Source organism: Notolabrus celidotus, chromosome 2 (assembly GCF_009762535.1).
Source record: "Notolabrus celidotus isolate fNotCel1 chromosome 2, fNotCel1.pri, whole genome shotgun sequence".
NCBI classification, from domain to species: Eukaryota; Metazoa; Chordata; class Actinopteri; order Labriformes; family Labridae; genus Notolabrus; species Notolabrus celidotus.
Window position 1 is genome coordinate 10113396 of NC_048273.1, and position 20131 is coordinate 10133526.

Consider the following 20131-nt stretch of genomic DNA (forward strand, 5'->3'; position numbering starts at 1 on the left):
TGTTGACTCCAGGCCTGGCTCCGCTCATCATGACGGTTAGTTGTTGTAGTTAAGTGAAATACGACCTGGTGATAACACAGAGTGTTTTATTCTGAAAATTAACCCGATGTTTTAATTTTGTTTTGGTTGCGTTGTGCTCCGGCATCAGGCAAAAATAGAAGTCTTGTGTATCTGATCCGGAGGGCTCCGACCTGCTGGATCAGAGACGCAGCCGGAACGCAACGGAGCGGATCCAGAGGAAGTTAACACACTGACTAGAATAGAAACCTATCAGATCAGGTGCTGTGACGGATCAGAGACGCATTTGGTGGAATTTGCCCGTCACGCTGTCATAGTGTGCCAACTGAGGCCTATTCTGACCCCATCTTAGAGAGCGTTTTTTGCCGTGCAGAGTAGATGTTTCTGTTCCACATTTCTGAGTACACGCCTCAGTAAACTAGCTAAAGACCTGCCAGGTGAGAGAGTGTCATGGACGAGAAATCACCATCAAGTTTGAAAACACAGATGTATTGATATATCCAGCCTAGAGTCGGAGAAGGTCAATGACCATCGTCCACAGGATCACATGATTCTGTTGAGTGTCATAAATGCTGCATGTGAGGATGTCACAGGTGAGCAGTGACCCACAGGTGACCCACACCAGGAGACTCTGACCAGTCCAATGAGACCTGCAGGATGGCTCCAGAGATAAGACCTCATCGTGTCATTGAGCCAACTGAAGAGGTGCAAGGGTGTGCTTTTTTTTAAACTAATATGAACTTTGATTGTTTTAATTGTTCTAAGATGTGTTTTGTTTTTTAACTTTTTCACAAGGAAGTATTTTTGTGGCAGTCATAATCGTAATGTGTGACTATCAAGGACTTACGTTTTGACCAGTTAAAGGATAACACAACTACTTTATTAATTTGGAGGCGCTGCCCGATACGCCCGGCTTTGAGTCGTAAATGAAAGGTTTTGGTTGACTCTACCTTTTGCAAACATGCATCAGAGTTTTGATGAATCAGGAAACTGTTGTGACAATTGCACGTAGAGTTTAGAGAAAGTTAAGACTGTTGCAGCTGCATGCAACAATAGATGGATAGATGGATAGATGGATAGATATAAAGTTAACCAGTAACTCTTTTTCCTGTTTTAACTCTCGGACACATTTTGAACTTTAGTCAAAGCTGCTGAATTTGAGCAAACAAACGGTAACTTGCATTTTCCTTTTTCGGTCAGGATTAGAGGATGAGAAAAAGTAAAAGTTTGTTCTCCGTCACCTCCTCTTCTTCTTCCTCCTCCTCCTCCGTATTAAAGTTTGAGCTCGGCTGAAGCTCGCCCCATTTGATCTGCACAAAAATCGACTCAAAACCAAGGTAAGAAAGGAGCACACACACTTTGAGTTTCTGTGCACTGATCTGCAGACTGAGTCGTTCTTGCTGAGTTATAATATTCTATCGTGTGTGTTGAACAGATGGCTTATAAAAAGAGTAGTTTTTGAATTCCTTATTGCAAATCTGCTTGCAGAATCACAACAAGATAAGATAAGATATACTTTATTGGTCCCCCATTGGGGGAAATTATTTTGTTACATCAGCTTACAACACGGGACAGGGGAATAGAACAATGTACTAACATAGTTAAAAAATATAATAACAATAATAATAGTAATGACAAGGGTAAAATAGAATAAAATAAAATAAAATATGACAACTTTTACAGATGTATACACACTATGTACACTTCTATCTGATAAAAAGATAGGTAAGAACAATCTGATTCTTTTAAACTGATAGTTTAAATAAAGTACTGCATGCATTTCAGGGTAACTGCAAAAACTAAAGTTCCTCTTCTCCTTCTTATCTGTCATGTCTGTATAACTGTGTTCATGCAGCCCGGAAATAAACAGCAATATTTACATTTTCGAGTAGAATCTGAGAGGATCTGATGACTGAACATAAACGGATCAATAATCTGATGATAAGAGTTCATTCAAATAAAACAAATCTAAAAGCAGTGCGACACAAACTCCTCACAGGCAAAACAAATCAAGCTGAGGTCATTAAGTAAACTTAAACTTGACATTGATAGTTTGAGTCTCCACAAATCTGTGCCCCAGTGGTTCATATCCTCCTGAAGGTGAACCAGGATTACAGAAGAGTATTTTTATCTGCAGAGTCAGCAGACTGCATGTTTGATTCATCTTGCTGAGTTAAGAGAGATTTCACTTTGTTCTGAATCATTTCATCAAGTGTGTCACAGCTCAGAGTCAAGATACCTGACCAGTGTTACAGAACAGTAATGAACCCAGCTGTGCTAAAGACTTGATTCTGATTGGTCACTGCATTAAAAACAGACATGACTCTGTAGTGGAAGTCACTGCATTAAAAACAGACATGACTCTGTGGTGGAAGTCACTGCATTAAAAACAGACGTGACTCTGTAGTGGAAGTCACTGCATTAAAAACAGACATGACTCTGTAGTGGAAGTCACTGCATTAAAAACAGACATGACTCTGTAGTGGAAGTCACTGCATTAAAAACAGACATGACTCTGTGGTGGAAGTCACTGCATTAAAAACAGACATGACTCTGTAGTGGAAGTCACTGCATTAAAAACAGACGTGACTGTAGTGGAAGTCACTGCATTAAAAACAGACATGACTCTGTAGTGGAAGTCACTGCATTAAAAACAGACATGACTCTGTGGTGGAAGTCACTGCATTAAAAACAGACATGACTCTGTAGTGGAAGTCACTCCATTAAAAACAGACGTGACTCTGTAGTGGAAGTCACTGCTTTAAAACAGACATGACTCTGTACTGGAAATCACTGAATCCACAAATGCAGGTTAAAACTTAACCATGCAAAGAGGAAATCAAATATAAACCTGATCCAGAACCATAGAGACTTCTCTGGACCTGAGGCCGTTTTAGATGGACTGAGGGGAAGTGGGAAAATGGCCTGTGGTCTGATGAATCAAAATCTGACATTCTTTTTGGAAATCATGGATGCTGTGTTCTCCGCTCTAAAGAGGAGAGGGAACACCCGGCTTGTTATCAGCTCACAGTTCAAAGCCAGCGTCCCTGATGGTATGGGGATCATAAGAGTCCATGGCATGGGTAGCTTCCACATCTGTGAAGGCTCCATTAATGCTGAACAATATATACCAGTTTAGGAGCAACATATGCTGCCATCCAGACGATGACGTCTGCACACAAAGAGTGCACAGTGATACCTCAGTCTGTGTGTTGGTGCTCAATTACCCTCCAGGTGTGGACCGGGCTAACACTAACTTAAATTAGGCGTGCCGTACTTGAAGCATTAACAAAGGTTTGTTGAGTTTAATTATATACTGTACCTTATGTTCTGCTGAATCAGCGGGCCTGCACCGGCTCATCCCTGTCGGTGGAGCATGTGCAGGTGTCGAGTATTTCTCATGTTTTGTAGCATTTATGGTAAAATCATGTGAAAGACAAATATCAAATATACTGTAGTTGCAACAGCAGAGGACATCTGACGTTAAACCAAGCGGCATCCTCCAGCCGCGAGTATTGAAGCCAATGCAGAAGCGTAAAAAATGCAGTTCCTCAAGTGTCCACTAGTGGCTGGCTGCAGAAACACCACATACACACCCATTCAAAGAGCCGATCTTTACAGCAGAAATAAACATGTTTACAGCCTGGTTCAAAAAATGATTTAAGTCTTAATAACTAACTTCTTTATCGGCACAGCTGACTTGACTGACAGGCGGGAACTCTGTAGTTGTTAGCGAGGAGGCTAAAGCCCGCCTCTTTACCTCACACTAGCTCGACAGAAGTTAGGTTGAGTTCAGCATTTCATACAGGACATCATCAGGAAGAGAACCCAGTGCATGCTCTAACCCTCTCACTTCATGTCATCATTGTGTTTCATGGACTGAAGTCATTAAGTTGACTGTAAGTGATTTATAACTCTGTCTCTGTCCGTCCTCCAGTTCCATCATGGTGCACAGGGTGGCGGTCATCGGGGCGGGGCCCTCAGGTCTGACAAGCATGAAGGCGTGTCTGGATGAGGGCATGGTGCCCACCTGCTTCGAGAGCAGTGACGACTTGGGCGGACTGTGGAAGTTCAAGGCAAGTCAACACGAACAGAGCAGGACTCAAAGTGCAGATGGATGTTTGTGTTTGAGAGTCACGAGCAGAGTTCACCTTCCTCTGAGCTGAAGTTATTCACTTATGTAGTATTTTGTTTGTGCACAATGTAGGTCATAACATGTGCATAAGAAGTGACTGGAGCCCCCAGGTCTGACTAATGCAGAAGTTTCATAAACACGCAGGGGGCGATTCAAATAGTTATTAAGATAAAGTCTGAGACTGAAATCTGAGCGCTCTGTAAGTATCTCTCTGTAAGTTAATTTTAACACAGCCTGTTTTTAACGAGTCAACATCATCATCAAGACCGCAGGCTGCTCTGAACAGCTTGTTAGAATAACACGAGAGGGACACAAGATTTGCGCAAACTGTGACATCACTGATTTGTGAATCTCCTTATAAGGGCGTAAAAAACACCTGTAAAAAAAAAACTAACAGAAATGTCCTGCTCTGTTCATTGTTCCTGAGGATTTTTTTTGTCCCCCTCCAAAACATACAGCCATATTTCATTATTTGGTTTACTCAGTAATGAGGACTTTGTAGCATGGCAACAGTAGAGGAGGCTTCTGGAGTGCCGGCCAATCTGAGGAGAGGCCTTAAAGAGATAGTAGCTAAATTAAGCGTTTCAGTCAGGGGCTGCAAAGAGAGGTACCTCCTCTTTGATCCCTCACTACTGTCCACTTTCAGCTTTTCTTCCTAGGATGGTCTCCAAGTCAGCAATGGACACAGTGTCCGACAGAAGTCTTTGTCAATTCTAGTCAACAACAAAAAAAACCTAAAGCACCTTAAACTAGCTGAGTCCAGTTCGTCACCTGTAGCTGCGTCACCCAAAGATCTGCTCACCATGTTTTCTCTCCTCTCGTGTTTTCTGCCTTTGGAAACGCTTCGTCTACAGGAAGTGTCGGAGCCGAACAGGGCCAGTATCTACCGCTCCCTGACCATCAACATCTCAAAGGAGATGATGTGCTACAGCGACTTCCCCATCCCGGCCGACTTCCCAAACTACATGCATCACTCCAAGATCCTGAAGTACTTCAGGATGTACGCAGAGCACTTCAAACTGCTGCAGCACATTCACTTCCAGGTAACAACGTGAAAGAATGAAGTACCTGACATCCCTGTGAACCAAATCTCATCTGCTGAATATTTTATTTTAGACCTTGGTGAGAAGCGTCCGACAGAGACCAGACTTCAGCCGGACCGGTCAGTGGGAGGTGGTGACTGAGGACAAAGATGGACAGACGCAGAGTCAAGTCTTCGATGCAGTTATCTGCTGCTCCGGTCACTACACCTACCCCAACATCCCCCTCAAAGACTTCCCAGGTGAGCACACGTCTAACATACACCTGTCCAACATGAGAACATCTACACTTCAAAGATTGACCTCAGTGTGTCAGGTGGAGGTAACGAGAACCTCCAACCATCAGACCTATTGAGTACTTCCTCTGTCTCTTCCTGGTCTTGGCACCAAAATAACTCACATTGGACTGAATTCTGCCACGTTGCAGGAATCGAGTCATTCGAAGGGAAGTATTTCCACAGCTGGGACTACAAAGGACCTGAGGACCTGTACGGGAAGAGGGTGGTGGTCATCGGGATCGGGAACTCCGGCAGTGACATCGCAGTGGAGAGCAGCAGGGTGGCCGAGCAGGTGAGACATCTTTTTCTGATTCATCTGGTCCCTATTGGTGCAGAGATGTTCCAGTCATTGATCCTGTCTTCGTCTCTGGTCCTGCAGGTGTATGTGAGCACTCGTAGAGGAGCCTGGATCATCCGTCAGGTCTCTGATAATGGTGTTCCTGTGGACATGCAGTACAACACACGATTTGTCCACATACTGTTCCAACTGTTGCCCATGAACTTCTTCAACTGGTTTGGTGAGAAGAAACTGAACACCATGTACGACCACAGCATGTACGCCCTGAAACCCACACACAGGTACGTCCTGCCCAACCATGTAGATCAATAGTCTTCAGGAAATGTGTTGTTGCTCATGTTAGTGAAAGTGAATGACCGTCGTCAAGAGGTTTTGACCAATCAGAATCAAGCATCTTATACAGCCAGAAGATCAGTAAGAAAGTTGGGTGAAAAATCCTGACCCCATAAAGAGCATTATCATGCCACACCATGGTCGAGTCTTCGATGAAAATAGGTTCTTTGAAGCCTGAGAGTCAGACTAACTGGTTCATTGTTGGTTATTCAGTGAGTCTAAATCGTCAGGGAGTGTGGGCGGTCTTCTGTGCCTTTGCGTAGGCCCACAGAGACTTGACCCTGCATGGCACCTTTGTGTTGGTGTTTGGATTGGCCGCTATGTGCAGCACTAAAGCCAGCTTACATGATAAACAGCACTCTCATGTTCTTTCTATCTTTTCTCTTCAGGCTCTTCAGTCAGATCCCGGTGATTAACGATGACCTGCCGTTTAGGATCCTGGCCGGCGCCGTCGTCGTCAAACCAAACGTGAAGGAGATCCGCGGCTCCACCGTGGTCTTTGACGACGGCAGCATCGTGGAGAAGGTCTGACATCTATCTCAGGCGACATCCTCAAACTCTTTCTTTGTTTCATCTGTAACCTCTCTGCTCCTTGTCCCAGGTGGATACGATTGTGTTCGCCACAGGTTACAACTATGGTTTTCCGTATCTGCCCGATAATGCTCTGTACAAGACCGGTCACCGAGTGGGTCTGTACAAACACGTGTTTGCTCCGAACCTGGAGCATTCCACGCTGGCTGTGGTGGGTTTCATCCATGGCCTCGGAGCCATCATGGTCCAGGCTGAGATGCAGGCGCGCTGGGTCACTCGTGTCTTCAAAGGTGAGGCTACGTGTCCATATGAACACGATCCAATCACAGGGCTCTGGTTTATCTGTCCTCTTTGGTTCTGCAGGAGTTTCACAGCTGCCCTCAAACAAGATGATGATAAAGACTCTGGAGGCAGACACCAAGGTCATGGAGAAGAGGTACAGCTTTGTTTGATTCAACACATCGTTGTCACTTCCTCTAAATCCTTACAGAGAGAACAGATCACAACCTTTACCTAACTGATCCAAACCTCAAGTCCATGTCGAGTCTGTAGTCCTGAGTGTTCAAGTCCAAGTCTGGTCTGAGTTGCCAGAGAAGAATACGAGTTGAGTGCCTGTTATCTAAGTCTGTGTCAGAGTCAAGTCCCCAATTTTCTGAGTCGGAGTCCAAGTCCAAGTCGAGTCCTCATTATTTCAGTACAATTCTGAGTTGAGTCCCTTTTACCAGAGTACTAGTCTGAGCCATGGTAATATGGACTACTCAGGTACCTGAGTCTGGGTTCAAGTCATGTCCCCATATTTTTATCCAAAATCTGAGTCGAGTCCCCATCAGAGTCCAGGTCCAAGTCGAGTCCTCATTATTTCAGTCCAAATCTGAGTTGAGTCCCTTTTGTCTGAGTACAAGACAGAACCGAGTCCCCATTCCCATCATCTGAGTCCTAATCTGCGCCATGTCCAAGTAGTATCCCTAACCCTGAGTCTGGGTCTCGGTCAAGTCCCTATTAATCAAGTCTGTGTCCAAGCAGTGTCCCCATTTACTGATCCCAAATCTGAGTCCAAGTATCCGAGTATCTGAGTCAGAGTCCAAGTCCAAGTCCACTCCTCAATATGTCAGTCGAAATCTGAGTTGAGACCCCATTAACAGAGTCTAGATCGGAAGTCAAGTCCCCATTATTGATGTCCAAATCCGAGTCTAATCCGGAATCAGTTTAGTCTCCATTATCTGAGTCCGTGTCCCAGCCGAGCCCCCATAATCCCAGTCCAAATCTCAGTCAAATTCTGTTAGCTGGGTCCAACTTGTGAGTCCAGTCGAATACCCAGTATCTGAGTCAGAGTCCATGTAGTTGCTTGTGTCTGAGTCCAGGTCCTAGTCAAGTCCCCATTAACTGAATCTGAGTCTAATATCTTTCTGTGCCTTTAGAGGAATATGTGAACGTGCAAGTTTAAAATAAAATAACTTCTCTTTAATTCAAAGTCTACGAATCGCCCAACTTTAGGTTTGGATCTTTGTATTTTAGATCACATGTTCATGGATGATAAATGAAACAACATGTCATGATGTTTTCTGAAGCTGGATTGCTAATACCGGTCCCTGTGTTTCTGGTGGATCTCTGCAGCTTCGTCCTGTCCAGACAGACCCCCCTACAGGTAGACGTTGTCACCTACTTGGACGAGCTGGCGGGGGAGATCGGGGTGCGTCCCAGTCTGCTCTGGTTGTTCTTCACAGACTACCAGCTGTTCAAGAGGGTCCTTTGGGGGCCAGTCTCAGCTTACCAGTACCGCCTGATGGGACCGGGGAAATGGGACGGGGCCCGCAGAGCCATCTTCACCCAGTTTGACCGCATGTTCCAACCTCTGAAGACCAGAGAGGTGTGACACGACATAAACTTCTAACAGGTTTCACTGTAACGAGATAAACTTTTTACCGTCTACATTTCCTATTTAAACATGTGACGCGTGATCTACAGCCCAAAGAGTCCGTGTTATTAGACTATAGGTTCATTTTATCTCCTGGTCCGAGGATGGGAACTCAGACTTCGTTACGACCACCTTTTTAACTCAGATGCACCAAGCCTGACAGAGAGTGGCTTAGCTGTACCCGGTCTTATCTGGCTCACTCACATGGGCATTCATAGACAAGTGAGTCCTGCCAACTACCAGACTTCTCTCCTCTCCTGTTAAACATCTGCAGAGGGCAAGGATAATCAATCATCAATCTTTATTTGTATGGCGCCAAATCACAACAAACGTTATCTCAAGATGCTTTTACAAACATAGGAGGTCTAGACCACACTATGTCAAATTATGAACAGAGACCCAACTTCAAGACAGGATAAGACTCAGTCTGACCCCACCTTAATCCATCATGAACATTGCACATCGCAGTATTTAGCTAGTTACAGTGGTGAGGAAAAACTTCCTTTTAATAGGCAGAAACCTCAGGCAGAACCAGACTCATGTTAGACAGCCATCATGCCTCGACCGAGTTGGGTCTGGAAAGACAGATAGAGGGGAGTAAGAGAGAGAAGTGATAGTGATGAGACGAGTCGTGGAAGCTGTTGCCGCTGGAGTCCAGCACGTCCGTATCAGCTGGAGTCCAGATCGTCCACAGCAAGAGGACGTCTACGGCAGCTCAGAGGAATCTACAAGACAATGGAGCTCAGGGACTCCAGAAAGGTATATGGTTAGTAACTTTAATGGGACAGGCAGAGTTAAAGTAAGTGATGAGGGGGTTGGGGGGAAGGAGGTGAGCTAGGATCCCAGTGTATCAGTGTGCCAGTTCCCCCGGCAGTCTAGGCCTATAGCAGCATGACAAAAGCTGGTCCAAGCCTGATCCAGCTCTAACTATAAGCTTTATCAAAAAGGAAAGTTTTAAGCCTACTCTTAAAAGTGTAGTGGCGACAAAACTATAAAAAACAAAACAAAGCTATGGATAAAAAATATGTTGCTCCTACTCCTGCTTTATTTATTATGTAAATAAAGTATTTTCAAAAATTCTTCTTCTTCTTCTTCTTCTTCTTCTTCTTCTTCTTCTTCTTCTGTTTCCTCCGCTTCTTCTTCTTCTTCTTCTTCCTCCTACAGCTGAAGGAGCCGGAGACTTCCCTCGCCGGCCGCCTGATGAAGCTCAGTCTGACCGTCCTGGCGGGAGGAGCAGTGGTTTACTACATCAACATGCGCAGCCCGACCACCATCCCCACCCTGCTGACCAAGCTCCGCCCACTCACCTTCTGAACCCCTGAAACCAAACCCTTCAGTCTCCTCTGATGAATACCCGATGATTAAAGAGGACACTTAATCCTGTTAATCAAAGTTCAGCATGTTAACTCTTTAAATCTGTTCATACTTCACTGTCTGTTAGAGAGAAGAACAACACTTATTAACACATATTAATCTGTGCAGGATCGTGATTGGATGAAAAATCAACACTGACTTTAATCACTAATCCAATCCAAACCACACGGGGTGCATTCTCAGACATCAGGACAGTTTCTCCACTCAGGCATGGAGACAGGAACAGGTGTGTGTCAGAGCGTGCAGCTGAAAGAGAAACCGTAAAGTCTGTAAGAAGCTCAGCCGGTGTTCGAGACGCTGTCCGGGTTTGGAGGTCTCTCCTCAGCGTGCAGATTTTGTGCAGCTCTCTCTAGCAGCATCTAGAGTACAGTTAGTGAGCTCAGATTAAGTAAGGAGTCTTATCGATTAAACCAGCTTCATTCACCTCACAGAAAACCTTTCTTTAATGCAGAATCGTGACCTGAGAGGGAGTAAAGATGTTTAAAGTGCCTCGCAGCATGATGCATGTTTCATTTATCCGAGTAAGTTTCATTCACGCCAGGTCGAGTGCAGACGGTGACGGTAGAGCTAGCATAGATTCAGATTCAGATTCAGAATACTTTATTAGTCCCAGAAGGGCAATTCAGTTTTACAGTCAACCCGTCCATAGTACAAAATATACAGAAAAGGAAATAGTAACAACACATAATAATAAAATAACCCATTGTGAAATCAACAACCACAACCAGTGACCGTACAGCAGAGCGGGATGCGGAGTGATTCTCGAGGGAATAAAAGAAGTTGAGTTTGTTCTCCACACCGGCACATAATACCGCCGACCTGAGGGCTTGATTGCAACTCCACTGCCAAGTATGTGATCCGCTTGGGTTAAAACTCTGTTTGCTTTCTGGACCACCCACATCGTCCAAAGGGAGCAGCGGTTCCTGAAGCTGGAGTCATCAGCACAATCTGTTGATGCCATTCAGACACTTCTTGTCTTTCACAAACCAAACCAGCAAAAATACGTCAAGAGACTCCCAATAAAACTTTGATGAAAGGTACATCAAATATTTCTGTTGACACCTCCTGAGCGAACTGCAGTAAAACAATAAAACAACTCTCTGCATTTTAAACTGGGTTATTAGACCGTGTGTAGCCCCTGTTTTAGATTGAAGCAGTATCAAAAGTGCATCTTATATGTCATATTTCGGAGTGAATCTGTCTGCATCCACCTGTCATCCGTTCAGGATCATTAAAGGTCAAACACAGGTAAACCAACCATCTGTACTCACCTCATTATTCTCGTCACGTCTCTGCAGATTTAACTGTGAATAAATGAATATGAACAACTCACTTAAGTGTCTTTTCTCTACTGAAACTATAAGAATGTGTTCAAATATGAAAGAGATCACACATGAAATAAAACACAGAGATTAATCCAGATGACATGTAGTGGCTTTTTGACAAAACTCAAAATTCAAATTAAAAAACGGTCACAGGGCACACGGAGAGTGGATCTTACACGGTGTCCAAATATTGCCAATGTCCAACCAATTATTCAGTATTTTGGTGGTTTATTGCGCAACAAAACAAAGCTTCTCTCAAACAGAAGGGAACGTCTCTAAGCCTTCAAATCTCCTGGTAAAAAAAAACATTCACCTCCCCCCGGTGTCTGCCCCTCCTATCTTACCTGCCCGTCTACAAACATGTCACCCAGTGCAAAACTATCAACTTACAAAAGTGAGTAATGAAATATATTAATAACACACAAGGCATCAAACTTCATCCTATAATTACCTTAAATGACATAATAAATAAATTGATTAAAGTAAAAATAATCAAATATATGAAACAATGTAAATAGCTCCAACAACCTGTTTGTGAACAATCAGAGGACTTTATGGTGACACACTTTTTTAGCTAATTCAAGTCAAAGTAACGAATGACTCATGATGAATTTCTGTTTGAAATCCTGCACCATTAGTTCAAGTTTCTATGACTTCATGATAATAAACACCTGTCTCATCTTAAACACGTGGTCATTAAAGTTAACACTCAAACTATGAGACTGCAAAAAACTGAAGAGGTAAATCAATCATCTGCAAAGCTGTATTCTCACATCACAAAACTCACAAAGCTTTCTCTAAAGTTTCAGAATGAGATGCGTGTGTGAACGCGAACTGCAGAAACTTTCACCTGTACTTTTACCTGCCTGTGAAATGTCTGTATGAAGTTGCTAAGGTGAGCTGATGTGAGAACAGAGTGGGACACATTCAGGGAAATTCACCACAAGCTGCTGGTGGAGCCATTTATCACATCACTAAAGCAAAGTCAGAAGAGTGATGTGAACCTGGTGAGTAAAAACATCAGAGAGAAAGAGAGAAAGAGGAGAGCAGAGAAGAAGTCGGCACATCGTCTGTCTCCACAAAGCGTTGATATATAAATGTACAAACTGTTATCATAACGTCAGTCTCTGCTGCTTCATCCTCCTCATCATCACACTAAGGCTTCACAGCAAACTTAGATGTCATGTCCTGTCTCTGAACTCTGTCCTGTCCCACTGCTCACCACCCACAGACAGGAAGAGATCCACGCTGTGAAGGACGTGTGCTCAAGAAACCAAGGGACATCTGGGGGAGAGAGAGTGAAACAGGAGAGCATGAGAAAGAGGAATGAGTCTCCATGAAACACTGAAGAAGTAAGAAGAGAGAGAGTTATAGTTTAAAGAAGCAGCTTCATCACAGACACATAGGATCCTTTACTGCAGAGTTTGCATGCCAAAGGTTCTCCCTCTCTCTCTCTCTCTCTCTCTCTCTCTCTCTCTCTCTCTCTCTCTCTCTCTCTCTCTCTCTCTCTCTCTCTCTGTTTGTTTTTCCTCCAGAATCCCTCTTCCTGCCGATATCAGCTCTCCCTCACAGAGACTGATCCCCCTCCACCACACAGGGTCAAAGTCCCCCTGACCCCGCCCCCTTGCTCCCTCCTCTGGGTGCGTTATGCGCCTCCTCTCCTCCTCTCCTCTGGCTCTGTTCTTCTGCAGGACACAGTCAGCTGATCAGAGAAGGTGAGGGCAGATTTTACTTTTTAACACTCAGACTGTTCTTTTATTTCACACAGCAGCAGAGTGACATGCAGACTCACCTGACTGAGGTCTGTGAGCTGACCTGCAGAGCTGCAGAGTCTGGACTGTTGAAACTGAGATTTGCAGAGAAAGCTGAGGCTTAATTTGTGCAGGAATGTTTCATCTGTTGAAACGCTTGAAGCTGTTAGTGTGTGAGGGATAACTCCAACACGAAGCAAAACGGTCTTGTGACATCATCCTGTTTATTATCATGCCTTAAGACAAGCTGACTCTGAGGATTGATCTAAAGATGATTTAATTCATGGACTTTCTGAACTGAAGCATGAAAGATCTGCAGCACCGGTCTCTGAGCAGTCTCTCTCACTCTCTCCTCGTGTTTTTAATTCCGTCCTTCCCTCCTCTCTTCTTTTTCCTCTCTGCTCAAACGTTAACCATCAATCTGAAGTTTTGTGCTCTCCTAAAGCTTGCCCGCTGTGCCTCAGCCAGCTCAACAGGCTCCCAGCTCCTCCCCCTCCTAAACTAACCGAGAGCAGAAACTAACCTGAGGAATAAGAGACCGATAATTAGACCTCCAGTGGTCTGAAGTAAGAAAGTCAGCTCTCTGAAACATGCAGAGGAGCTGCAGCCTGGGGAGGAAAAGCAAGGTTAAAGGAGGAGTCCTGCTGCCCAGAACATGAACATGTCTGAGAGAGCCTCTGCACTCTCTCTTAATCACCTCCTCCTACCTGAGTGATAATAGCACTCAGGTGTGCAGCAGGCAGAGAGCCAGGAGACTAGAGAGAGACATGAGCGGCATGTATCACCTGGCTAACAGCTACAACACACTCACCTGTCCGTAAAATCATCCACGCCCCTAATTCTACCTTTAATCCATAATCTGCTGTAAACAGGTGAGATGAATATGAATGGTATAGAGCTATAGAGTTTTTACCACAGTGTCAACAGGCAGAGGGGACATGTGACCGACACCTTTACTCAGATTAGTTTGACATGTATGGTCGTCCCTGGTGTCTCTTTTTCTGTCTTCAATTAATCACTGTTGTTATTTGGCTTTGATCAATCGGGAACATTCCATTTTATTCTGCTTTGATCTGTTCCATTCTATCCTATTCTGCTTTGACCTGTTCCATTCCATTCTATTCTGCTTTGATCTGTTCTATTCTATTCTGCTTTAATCTGTTCCATTCTATTCTGCTTTGATCTGTTCCGTTCAATTCTCCTCTCTGCAGATTTATTTGATATGACGTGTGTGATCAGGTTGTCCCAGGTGTTTATTTTTATTATTTTGGGGTTTCAGCCAACCAGAATCAAGTATTGAACACAGCAAGGTAATAACCTGCTGTAAACAATTGAGTTGTATATAAATTCAGTCGTACAGTTGTCATGAAGAGAGACATGAGCTACAGAGACCCAAACTGTTTTTGTACCAGGCTGTAAACATGTTTATTTCTGCTGTAACATTTGAACATGGGGCTCTATGGGGACTGACTCCCTGCAGGAGACACACTCTAGTGGACACTGGAGGAACTGCAGGAGACACACTCTATTGGACACTGGAGGAACTGTAGGAGACACACTCTAGTGGACACTAGAGGAACTGCAGTTTTCTGCACTTGAAGCATTGGCTTCAGTTTTCAACAGCAGAGTTGGATCATGCAAATGTGAACACTTCATGTTCTGATATAGTTTTTGCACATTTGTGACTCAAATCTGACTTTTAATGACTGTTCGAAGAGGTCACATGGTTCTCCTCAATTACAGGTCAGGTCTTTTGTGAGTCTGGAGCTAAGAGAGAATTGGATATGAGTCAAGTCTCGCACAAGCTCCGACTTGAGCTTGAACAGAAACTCAGGCTGGGTGTGACGGTTTTTATTGTGTCTAGCATCGTGTTGGCATTTTATCTTCATCTTCACAGGTCTTATCACACGGCTGTAGAGACTCCTTGTTGTCAGATCTTGTGTTTCCCTCTTACAGTCGAGTCCTCAGCGATGGTGGGGTCGTGTGGCGGTGATTGGGGCAGGAAGTTCAGGTCTGGTCTGTATAAAGGTCTGTGTCGATGAAGGTCTGCAGCCCGTCTGCTTTGAGAGCAGCAATGACATCGGCGGCTTGTGGAGGTTCAAGGTGAGCAGAGATGTGAAGAGAGTGGTTCTGCTTATGTGTTACTCTTGTAAACCATCTTTATCAAACAGGTAGACGTCCTCCGAGCTCGACCTGATGTTCTTTTCTATCCTCGTGTCCTCAGGAGACGCCGGAGTCTGAGCGTGCCAGCATCTACCGCTCCCTGGTAGTCAACACATCCAAAGAGATGATGTGTTTCAGCGATTATCCAATGCCTGCTGACTATCCAAACTACATGCACAACTCCCAGCTGCTGCAGTACTACAGGCTGTACGCTGAGCACTTCAACCTGCTCAGACACATCCGCTTCAGGGTGAGTACAGATCATCGTCAGGCCCAGTGAGGTTTAATCTGGATTTAGAAATACACCTTTTTGACCCTCTTACCTTTGTCCCAGTTCAGCAGAAAAACCTGACTGAATAATCTTTATTCAGATACAGACTCAAAGTTGAGCTAATCTGAGCTCAAACTGGGACTACAGTATGCTTACTTTACTACAAACTCCATGCAAACTGAAATATGATGTGAGATATTTCTGGATCTGGATGAGGAGAAATAAGGTCAGCTGGGGGCCAAAACAAACTTCAGAGACATCTCCGTCTTTCTGGAATGAAAATGTGGAAGCACAGGAAGGTAGAGCATACAGACACACCTGGCAAAGGTGAGCTCAAACCCTGTCTTCCTTTAGACATCTCTCCACAGACTCTTTTCTTTCTCTCCTCCCCTCTGCCAAATTCCACCAGATCCATGTCCGGTCTGCTCTGATCCAGCAGGTCGGAGCCCTCTGGATCAGATACACAAGACTTCTATTTCTGCCTGATGCCGGAGCATGACGCGTCAATCTCAACAGAGCAGATGGAGCGGGACAGGAAGTCAGGCACCAAAACAAAATGAAAACATCCAGTTAATTTTCAGAACAAAACACACTGTGTTATCACCAGATCGTATTTCACTTAACTACAACAACAAACCGTCATGATGAGCGGAGCCAGGCCTGGAGTCAACAGGTCAGAGGTTTTCAGAGGACCAGAAAGACAACATGTATGAGGAGAGGAGGAGGATAATCCTTGATTCAGTAATTACTGCGGAAAACCTCGGTCACATTACTCTAGCTGTCCGGAGGTCCTGCTCCGTGCTGCGGTCCAAATACGCAACCAGAGGGTGTTGACGAACGAGAGAGCACGGAGCCGGACCGCAGCGGATCAGAGAAGGACCACACACGGATCTGGTGGAAGTCCTTTGTTAGGGGAGGTAGAGAGTACATCCAGTCTGAATCCTGCCCTCTGCTGGGAGCAGGATGGTCCTGATGTTTAGGATCAAAGTTTCTCAAAAGTTTCCAAATGGAGATTTGATCCAGATAAAAACTGATTACCTGATCTGGTTTTTTAATTATATTTTCCATTTGAACAACCTGTTTTCAAGATATGATCCAAGATATGATGAACAACTCGGCCCTGGAACATCCGGATCCTCTTGAAGTCCGGGTTGTTAAAGTCTTCTGTGTGTGTTTCCTGTTTCAGACTACGGTCCGGAGTGTCACACAGAGAGCAGATTTCTCTGAGTCGGGTCAGTGGGACGTCGTGAGCGTGAACGGGGACGGAGAGGAGGAGAGACGTGTTTTTGATGCAGTTCTGGTGTGTTCAGGTCACTACACTCATCCAGCCTCACCTGTGACAGACTTTCCCGGTGAGTTCACAAACTGAATTCACTTTCAGAACATTGAACAGCGTCTGAGAGAGGACTGAAGGGGATCATATATCTCTCTCTCTCTGCAGGGTACGAGACTTTTTCTGGTCGCTGTCTGCACAGCTGGGAGTATAAAGACGCAGACGCCTGCAGGGGGAAGAGGGTGGTGGTGGTTGGGATCGGAAACTCTGCAGGAGACATCGCAGTCGAGCTCAGCCGATCTGCTGAGAAGGTGATGAAAGGAAGGATTCACTTCCTGTGATGTAGAGAACGAGGAGACCTGCTTTTAAACACATGAATGCATCGTCTCATTGAAACATGTGAGAGATCTGACCTCACTTTAACTCTCAGTAAGACGCTCTGCTCTTCTCTGATAGACGTTCCTGAGCACTAGGCAGGGGGCCTGGGTGATTGGCAGGATGTCCAGTAATGGTCTCCCCCTGGACATGACCGCCATCACACGCTTCAATAACAGACTCATGCAGCTCCTCCCAAAGACTCTGATCAACTGGGCTGCAGAGAGATCTCTGAACAAGCAGTACGACCACCGACTGTACGGCCTGCAGCCCAGACACAGGTGACCCTCCTGGTTTATGGACAGACTCAGTCTGTGATAGAGGTGCACACAGGGACCACGTGTTGTCCGCATCTGTAAGGTGGTTTCCTGTAACGCTGAATGTGACCCACTGAGGTTGTCCTCTCTTTCAGACCTCTGGACCGCGGCCACTGATCAACGATGATCTCCCCGGTCGGATCCTTCAGGGAGCGCTCGTGATGAAACCAAACCTGAGAGGGTTCAGAGAGTCTGGTGTGGAGTTTGAAGACGGCTCTGTGGAGGAGAACATCGATGCTGTGGTGTTCTGTACCGGTTATAAAGGAACGTTCCCCTTCCTGCCTGCAGCTCTGACCGACGGGCCAAACGGAGAGTTCTTGCTCTACAAGTAAGAGTCACGTATTCGTAGATCTGAAGAGCTGCGTCTGGTTTTAGAAATGATCGTTATTCGTCAAGTGAGAAACAATCTAAGTCAGGACCTGGATCCTTTGAAGGATGCCCCCCAGAGAGGATGGAGGAACTTTTTATACTGATCCTTATAAAGAGTTTTAATCAGATACCAAGAGTCCTTTACCAGATCCTGAGAAACTTCCCAAGATCTCCAAAAACGTTCTAGAGTTTACAAGATCCAGAGAGAGCTTTGAAATCTCAGGAAATGTTTTAGAGTCCTGAGGAACTTTTTGAAGATGCCAAGGAACTCTTCTAAGATCTTTGGAAACTTTTACAAGATACTGAGAGAGCCCTGAAGTCCCAAGAAACTTTATCAAATACTGAAGAATTATTCGAGATCCAGAGGAACCTTTCAGGATGAGGAGAACTTTTGTGAGCTCTTAATAACTTGTGCATGATCTCGAGAAACCTTTTGCGATATCCCAAGAAACTTTCTTAAATCTTGAGGAACTTTTTAGAGATGCCCAGAAACTCGTCCAAGATCTTTGGAAACTTCTGCGAGATCTTGAGGAACGTTTCTGGATGAGGGGAAACTATTGCAAGATCTTAAATAATGTGTGCAAGATCCTGAAAAACTTGTGTCTATAAACAGAAACATTTTGAGATCCTAGGAACTCTTTTGAGTTTCTGCAAGATCCTGAGACATTCTCTCAAGATTGGGAGCAACTTTTACAAGATCCTGAGATGTTTATTCGAGATCCTGAGCAAGCTTTGAATCTAACTTTCACAAATCCTGAGGAACTTTTTAAAGATGCCAAGGAACTCTTCAAAGATCTTTAGAACCCTTCTGCAAGATCCAGAGGAACTTTTCAGGATGAAGGGAAACTTTTGTGAGATCTTAAATAACATGTGCAAGATCCTGAAAAACTTACTGCAAAACATATCCTTAGAGACTTTTTCAAGATCCTCGGAACTCTCTTGAGATCTTCAGAGTTTTTGCAAGATCCTGAGACACTTGTATGAGATCCTGAGAAACTATGGCTGACAAGGGGTGTTTTCTTTTGTCCAAATCAGTGTTCTCTGACACGGGAAGGTTGAATCTGTCAGTATATTTCTGTTCCTGATTCTAAAGTAGGAATTCATCAGAGTAAGAAACGTTGGCGAGATCTTGCAAAACATTTCTCAGGATCAACCTGAAAAAAAAGTCTCCCAACATGTCCCTGGTTGAATCTAAAGACAAATACGTTTATTACCCTCTCTCGATCTGTCAAAGGTCAAAGGTCAAAGGTCAAATCAAGTGTCTGTTGTTCTGTCCTCCAGAGACTGAAGTCATCTCTAATCCACTCTCTATGGATTACCTGCTTCACATCATTCATCAAGTCCTCTCAAAGTGCTGTTATTAGACTCCTTACTGTGGAGATGTGTTTTCGCAGTTTGATGCTCAGCGCCCTCAGGTGGCAAGAGTGAGAATTCCAACTACAAACATTAAAAATCATTTTACTTTCATGCTCCTGTGAAAATATAAAACTCAGACATATGAAATCTTTGCGTTTTATATTTCAACCATGTTTACACTTTTCATTGATGTTTAAAAAGAATAAATAAAGTTTAATCTTCTTCTTTCAGACAGCTGTTCCCTCCGTCTCTGTCCAAGCCCACGCTGGCCGTCATGGGTCTCTTCCAGGCGAAAGGACCCATCATGCTTATCGTGGAGATGCAGGCCAGGTGGGCAGTGGAGAGTCTTCACAGGTAAAACAGTGTGATTAATGTTTATGAACACACAACACACACACACACACACACACACACCACACACACACACACACACAGCCAAAGGACGGACTGAGAGTGTCAGCTGTGTTTTTCTCTTGAAGGTTTTCTGTCGTCCTCCCGTCTGAGGAGAGAATGCTGGATGTTGTTTGAGTCGAGAGGAAGATGAACATGAAGAGGTTAGAAACGGTCTTGTCTGTGAAGGTCAGATAAACGTGGTCTTAATTTAATAAACTTGTTTTTCGTCTCTCAGTTACCCCTGCCCCCGTCAGGGCGGCGATCCAGGTGGATTCATCTCTTACCTGGACTTCATGGCTGGAGAGGTCAGTCCCAGATCAGCTGTGTCATGTGTTCAGTCTGTGTTAACATGTCATAATAAACGACCCGTCATCCACCCACAGGTCGGGGTCCGGCCGAACCTCCTGACCCTCCTGCTGACCGATCCGTGCTCTGGATGATGGTTTTATTCGGTCCGGTCACTCCGTATCAGTTCCGTCTGACCGGGCCTGGATGCTGGGCAGGAGCCCGAAACACCATCCTGACTCAGTGGGAGCGGGTGGTTCAGCCTTTCAGGACCAGAACAGTACCAGAACCAGAGCGCAGGACCGGCCCGGCTCAGTTCTCTCCGCTGCTC

At 44.8% G+C, this 20131-nt stretch overlaps 2 protein-coding genes and 1 long non-coding RNA gene across 4 annotated transcripts in view; 2 read left to right on the plus strand and 1 right to left on the minus strand.

The window, feature by feature from the left end:
• Window positions 1-1249: 1249 nt before the first annotated feature.
• LOC117827766 (dimethylaniline monooxygenase [N-oxide-forming] 2-like) lies at window positions 1250-11254 on the plus strand. The gene is made up of 11 exons (XM_034704540.1): window positions 1250-1355; window positions 3956-4094; window positions 5008-5196; window positions 5270-5435; window positions 5621-5763; window positions 5851-6050; window positions 6492-6627; window positions 6704-6923; window positions 6997-7069; window positions 8248-8500; window positions 9713-11254. Exons 2-11 carry the CDS (start codon window positions 3963-3965, stop codon window positions 9860-9862), a joined length of 1662 nt encoding a protein of 553 aa, XP_034560431.1. The 5' UTR covers window positions 1250-1355; window positions 3956-3962; the 3' UTR covers window positions 9863-11254.
• Window positions 9685-13691, minus strand: LOC117827771. 2 transcript variants are annotated; one of them, XR_004634275.1, is made up of 5 exons: window positions 13522-13691; window positions 13040-13143; window positions 10062-12531; window positions 9856-9928; window positions 9685-9769 (listed from the first exon to the last, which is right to left on the minus strand). It is a non-coding gene; the product is annotated as an uncharacterized LOC117827771 (long non-coding RNA). The 2 variants fall into 2 exon arrangements; XR_004634276.1 differs by lacking the exon at window positions 13040-13143 and having other exon boundaries at window positions 13522-13690.
• Window positions 13692-14954: 1263 nt separating this feature from the next.
• Window positions 14955-20131, plus strand: part of LOC117828631 (dimethylaniline monooxygenase [N-oxide-forming] 2-like) — an 8924-nt gene continuing 3747 nt past the window's right edge. The window contains 12 exon segments of the mRNA XM_034705815.1: window positions 14955-15101; window positions 15223-15411; window positions 16619-16784; window positions 16874-17016; window positions 17162-17361; window positions 17493-17500; window positions 17503-17725; window positions 19354-19476; window positions 19602-19676; window positions 19751-19820; window positions 19899-19941; window positions 19944-20127. Of these exon segments, the coding sequence (XP_034561706.1) occupies window positions 15286-15411; window positions 16619-16784; window positions 16874-17016; window positions 17162-17361; window positions 17493-17500; window positions 17503-17725; window positions 19354-19476; window positions 19602-19676; window positions 19751-19820; window positions 19899-19941; window positions 19944-20127 (1361 nt within the window). The 5' untranslated portion in view covers window positions 14955-15101; window positions 15223-15285.